We start from the raw sequence: 6694 nt of genomic DNA on the forward strand, positions 1-6694 counted from the left end.
ACCGGGTTGTTGTTTCCCAAGTGTAGGACCCAGCATTTGGCCATATTAAATCTTATCCCTCTCCCTTGTGGCTCAGAAAGACTTTCTCCCCTGATGTCTCCCATCTTTGATGTTGTAACTGAAAAGCCAAATGGACAAAAGCTTTCCTTTCTATTAACATGTAATAATTCCCATGTGTCAAATGGAATTACGTGTTCGGTTGCCTATTTGTTGTCTTTCCTTCTTCCTCTATGTGCATTGGAAAGAGATGGGCACTGCACAGCAAGTGACCATCTTATGGTCATGGTGTTCTGTTCCCTTGGGCTGGCCTCCCCTTCGAGGGATCACAGTGCAACTGCCTGTGTTGAATTTTGCTTTTGCTCAAGGCATATTGTGCAGATATAATGTTTTTCTTCTGCTTTCTTTACTATGTTGTTAATGGCATCCCTTGATCACTGGATGGGTGTCCTTACGAAGCAACAAAGCAGCTCGCATCTGAGATGTGGTTCTGTGTAGATTTGGAATGTGCTTTGTTTGTGGTTTTGTCAACAGTTGCAAAGAGTTGGTGTTTCTCTGCTGTAAAATAAAGCAGATGATGTGGAGAATAAGGCGACTCCCTCAGAAATGCCTTTTAAAATCTGGGTTGCAGCTGTCCAAGCTGGACTTCATTCCTGGTTTCAGAGAACATTGTGGTGCCCTGAATGCACAGAAAATGAAGGTGTTCTGAGATTTGCTCCAAAACTTTTATTATTGATAACTTTTCAGCTACTGATAAACATGTGAGTCAGTATGCCACAGGAATAAATGCAAAGGCAAATGTGTACGGAACACTACTGTGCATCTGGAGTGTTTCTCACCCCGGTGTTTTGGTTCTCTTTCAGTATGTCAGTGACACAGGCAATGGAGTGGTTGATCGAACACGCAGATGACCCTGCAGTGGATGCTCCGCTTCCAGGTCAGACACCATCAGAAGCCACTGCTGAAGCTGGTGCGTCCTCTGCTGAGGCAGCTGCGGGTCCCAGTTCAGAAGCAAGTGGGGAAGAGGCTAAGGATGAGCTGACAGAAATATTCAAGAAGATCCGGAGGAAAAGAGAGTTTCGTCCAGACCCACGAGTATGTGCTGTTTATCTCACTTTGTAACTGTTAGGGTTGAAAGGGACTGTGCGGGCACCATGGAATCAAAAAACTCCAAACATCCAGTTAATAAATGAAATTGGACATCTGGGTGGGTGTATATTATGCTGGCTTGACAGTATTTTAGTGAAAATCTTTAGGGACTATTTAAATTCAGGTTGCTGAAAGAGCTGTTACCTAATTAATGCATTGCTGTCTGAGATAACAGTATTTAAATTGCTGAGACTGTTACTTCTACACCTGAAGATGAACTGATGGGACTGAAATGAGCTGCCAGCCTTCTGGCATTGCTTCTTATGATTGCTGTCTAGGAAGGAGGGGTTGCAGGACAGGAGTAGGTCCTTTTGCTGTAGAAAAGGACAGAAGAGCATTACTGTATTTAGAAGGCAAGGAAAAGTATCACCAGCAGATTCAAGCCTTGCAACAAATACAGAAGTTAGCCGTTTTTCTGAACACAGTGTTAGCTGAAAATATGTGGTGTTATCACGGTGTAAACTCACCAGGAGGTGCTCTTTAGAATCCAGCACTTAGCTTTTACAAGTAGCTCTTCCTTGTGATTTGGGTCAAAAGCTGCAAATGTATTTGATGACCTGGGTACAATTTCTAAATGACGCAACATTCTCATAACAATATGTGTGCTTGTCTAAATACATAATGCTCACTAGCAATGTAATCCAGGAAGTAAAGTTAAGTGACTAGAACTACAAATGCACATGTCGCTTGGTCTGTCAGTGAGATGTGAACAAGAGCTTTGTGACATGAGAGAAGTTATAAAATAAGGTGTTTCTGTCCTGCTCTTCTCCTTTTCTCCTTTCTACCCCAAGTAGAATGCCTTGCATTCAGTTTTCAGTGTTGAGGATAGAACTACCTTTGCTCTTAAGTTTTACACTTTTGATACAGTGTATTTGAAATCTTTGTAGATAAGATTTAGTGGTCAACGAATGGAAACAGTGGGATATTTTTTTTCCCCACAAAAAGCTCCTGCACAGAAGGTGAATGTGATTTGTTCTCATTACTGTTCTAAATGTTACATTTATTAAGCTGTGCAAATCTGATACAGGCTGTCATTGCCCTGATGGAGATGGGATTTGATGAAAAAGAAGTGGTAGATGCACTCAGAGTAAACAACAACCAGCAAAATGCAGCTGTGAGTACAACGTCATTTCTGTTCCTTTTTGCTGTAATAGCCTGTTCAGCTGATTCTGTTCATCATTGAAGTGGTGATGGGAGATCAAAACATCAAAGCTCAACTGTTACTGGGGATGAAATGAACCCTGTATATTCTGTGCGTCTTTCAAATCAGATACACAACTAGAATACAAAGGTTTTAGACTTGTTAGAGGAACTTGGCACGTGTGAGGTTGAGACCAATCTGATTGGGGTAGAATATGTGGATTTTGAAAATTTCACATATGAGGGAGTTAAGAAACTTTTAAACGAAGTCTGCAAAAGAGATTATGCTGTCATGAGGGAGGAGAATGTACTCCTGATAATTAACTGGTTAAAAGACAGGAATAAATGATCAGCAAGAGATTCAAACAGTGTGGTGTGTACATTACTGTTCTGCAGCAATGCATTCCTAAGTTTATGGAGTCAAAAAACAGGAAGGACTTCAAAGATTGATTAGGCCCCTGCTGGTGGATGGTATGTTAAGGAAAATGATGCAGACACAGCTGACACTCAAGGGATCTTCTCTTCTTAAGCCTCCAGTGCTGGCTACTGTTAGAGGATATTGGGCTGGATGGTACCTCAGGCTGATCCGCTGTAACCGTGTTGATGGGTTTCTTTGAGGCAGTATGTTTGTAGGGTAACACACATCTTCCCTGAGCTTTGAAACATCCCAAGTTGGTATAATTTTACTACCATACCGGCCACTGCTGCTGTTCCCACACCAATAAAGGTGTGGGAGCAACACACAAATTAATACTTATCTGTTGTGGAAATTATAGCTTGGTCTTTAACTGTAAGAGGAAAAAATATTTTTAACATGCTGCATTGTCAAAACTTTTGAGACATTTTCATTCTAATGGAACAAATCATAAAATCTGTTGTGCCTGCTGATGTTTTTCAGTGTGAATGGCTGCTGGGAGACAGAAAGCCTTCTCCAGAGGACTTAGATAAGGGAATTGACACCAACAGCCCTCTCTTCCAAGCCATCTTAGAAAACCCAGTGGTACAGTTAGGGCTAACCAACCCTAAAACTCTACTAGGTAAGTACTGCTTCAGTTCCTGATACGTATAAGCTGTCTCTGTAGTTGCTAGCAAATAAGAGTAGAGATTGGATGATGACAGCACACTTTGTGGGGTAGGTGCAGCTCTGTACCCTTTTCCTCGCTTTCAGCAGCTGTATTGTTTGTTTGCTCCATCCTGCAACTCAGCTAAACCCAGAACAGAACTTGGGGCTGTCCCAGAAACAACACTGATTCCCCAGGCGACTGGATTACACTTGCTGAACTCAGAACTTTCATAGCTGCTGGCTGCAATGCTTTTGTGGATTTAGGAGGCCTTTTGTGTGTTCCCTTTGGCCATGAGGGGGAAAAATCGGGAATGTCTGTCTAGAACTCTGATTATTTCACAGTAAAAACAAGGCTTTTTCCTGCTGTACAGCTTACAGTGTGCTGAGGCCTCACCATTGAGGTGGAGTAACCAAACAAGAAGTCTGAGCTAAGGCCTTGCCTATCAAAGTTGGGATAACAGATGTGAAAATACACTTCCCCCTGTTAGGGTTTCAGCTCTGTAACGAAGTCTGTGCACTCGTGATCAGAAAAGCTGTGAGCACAGCAAGTACCCAGCTGTTGAGCCTGACAGTGAAACATAAATCTGTGACGAATTGGCCTCTCTGACACTGGAGGACAATACAGAATAATGACGTTAGCTCTGTGATGTGTATATAAAAAGTTTTGCATTTGGTCTTTGGCTTCAAATAAGTTTTGAAGCCATGCTTTTAAATAAAGGCTGTATGTGCAGCTCATTCGAGAGAGCTTTTAAAAATACGACTTTCAGTGTAATTAGGAGAGTTTGCAAGCCTTTAAATAATTCAAGAGGTGAACCTTCCCACCCTGATTTCTGAACAAATGATCTCTTCATTTCCACCGAGGGTTCCACACTGCAGCTCAGAATATAAATAGAAATGCCATTATAGGCACTTGTAAAGCTTGGATGAACATCAGAGAATGGATTCGTAATGATACATCTGCGAATTGCTTATGTCACAGATTTTAATAATGGATGCTGCATTTAATTAGATACTCACAGATTGTTGATAAATCTTTAGATTTGAATTCTTGCATCTGTGTAAAAGAATATAGTTAAAGTGTTGAAAGGTGAGATCTGTACTTTTTTCAGGGCTTTTCTGTAGGCATGTTGCTTGACCTTGAGCAAGGTATGAATGATGAGCCTTTCAGAGGTGCTGGGTGCTTGCAGCTCCCACTAATGTCAGCTGGAGCTTTGTACACTAACAGTCCTGGGAAAATAAGGACACTGACCTTGGTGCCAGTCTGCCAGACTCTTACAACACTGACATTTTGGTGACTTCTGAATAGGTCAGATGTGCAACTGCTTTTTTTGTCCTGTTCTGTAATGACTGCTCCAAATGTCCAGTAGTCCAACTCAGTGTCTGTCCAAAGGCTTATAAATTACTGCCTGCACTGTGCTTCTGCCAAATGTGCAGCTCAGCTCTTGCAGTAGCTGTCTGGTTCCTCCAACATAAGTAGGAGAGTGAAAATTAGCACAATTAGAAAAACAAAGCAACAAACCTTATTGTAAAGACAGCTGTGTATAGAAACTAAAAACTGGTTTTTAAATGTTTGGATCACTGTCACTGTTCAGAAATGAGGGTAGCTGTTCTGCAGGGCTTCTATGAAAAGATACGGCTCTGAGATTTGTGGGGCTACATTGTTGCTGGCTCTGCTGCTCATTCCTGGGTAGCCTTTGTCATACCTGTGTTTTATTTCACCAGCTTGGCTTCTCTTTTCAGAGATGTTACGAAAGCATAGCCATAGGGCAACCAAAGTGCAACATAGGACAGCAAAGGTAACAGAGGCAAGGGGGTCACAGTGCTTTCTAGGAACACTGCTGGTTAAGTACCAGGAGGGAAAAGGTACTGGTACAAGAACTTACCATTAAGAAATCCAGGCTGGGATGTGGAAGACCTTTGATCAGAGGAGTGGAGTTGCAGAAGTCTTCCTACGGGAGTACTGGCAGCAAGTGACCCAGGTCTAAGGTGGGCTTTCATGAACGGATGAATTGCAGAGCATGTCTACGCTCCATATCACAGAACATTTGCTAAGGCTTTGGCTCTTCAAATCCATGTCCTTGAGGTCTTGTAAAGGACTATAATCCAGGCTGAGTATTTAATAACTCTGTCTGCAGTGAATTTAATGCTGAGGAAATGGGGAAAGTGTGACAACCTGTCGCGTCCCAGGCTGTGGAGACTTAGGAGTGCAATTGGTAAATGCATGACGTGTGTTCCCACCATTTTTGGGCAGTGCTTGCCCAATGCCTTTGAGTTGCAGCTGTTTCTAACTGTCCTGTTGTTGAAGCACCCCAAACATGGGAGCCTTTGACTAAAGGACTGTGTTGTAATTTCCATCTCTCGACAGCCTTCGAGGATATGCTTGAAAACCCCTTGAACAGCACTCAGTGGATGAACGATCCGGAAACTGGGCCTGTCATGCTACAGATCTCCCGAATCTTCCAGACACTGAACCGCACATAGAGGGGAATGCCAGTCCACTGCTCCACTTCCTCCTGTCCCGCACTTCACCTTCGCCTCAATGGGAGGATGCATGGGTTGTTTGGGGAGGGGGGCGGATGGATGGGGAGGGTGCGAGATCACGTTTGAATGGGTCTCACACGAGAGCTTATGTAGTTATGGCCAACTGAAGTTAATTGCCTTGTGGATTTAGTGTTAGTGGAAGAGGTTTGAAGACTTGTTTATGTTTTCAGGTATTAGGTTTAAAATAAAGTATATAAAAAAATAGGAAAAGGTTTTGTGAAAACAATTCAGAATCTGATTGTTGGAAAGAAATATTATATTGCTTGTTACAAAGGCCTGTGACAGTAGTTTTCTAGCCAGTTTTGCCTAGCATCTGGCTAGTGTTTACAAAAGGTCACTGACCACTAGCGTAGGATATTAATCATCTCCATACAGTATTAATTTATGGCTATATCAAATTATAAAATGCTTTTTAAAATTGATTCTTAGAAGATGTTTTTTTTTAAAGTCCAAATATTGGGAGAGCAAGCACATTTCTATCCAAACTTCTTTATCACACATTATAATTTAAACAAAATAGTTAAGAGACGGAATTATTTTAATAAATAGCATTACTTTTTCCTATTTATTTTCTGCGTTAGTGTTGTTGCAGTCCCACAGTGGTAACACCTGTAGGAGTTTCTCTGCTGGCTACATTAAAGATGCAGTATCTCTTTCACGACAGAACTCACTGCACCAAGACTTGGATTCTGCCCAGCCGTGCTGTGGTTCATGAGTTCGTACTCTGCCATATCCTAGCACAAGGAGCTATATATGTTCACATCGTGGGGTTTGGTTTTTTTCATTGTTATGTGCGCAGTTTTG

General features: G+C 42.0%; 1 protein-coding gene across 1 annotated transcript; it reads left to right on the plus strand.

The window, feature by feature from the left end:
- Positions 1–860: 860 nt before the first annotated feature.
- On the plus strand, positions 861–6452 carry LOC104544332 (ubiquitin-associated domain-containing protein 1; the record flags this gene model as incomplete). The annotated part of the gene is made up of 4 exons (XM_010189176.1): positions 861–1092; positions 2174–2260; positions 3185–3323; positions 5715–6452. Coding segments are annotated over 4 exons (574 nt in total), but the record flags the coding sequence as incomplete, so codon positions are not given.
- Between the last annotated feature and the right edge of the window lie 242 nt (positions 6453–6694).

Source organism: Mesitornis unicolor, unplaced genomic scaffold (assembly GCF_000695765.1).
Source record: "Mesitornis unicolor isolate BGI_N332 unplaced genomic scaffold, ASM69576v1 scaffold7140, whole genome shotgun sequence".
NCBI classification, from domain to species: domain Eukaryota; kingdom Metazoa; phylum Chordata; class Aves; order Mesitornithiformes; family Mesitornithidae; genus Mesitornis; species Mesitornis unicolor.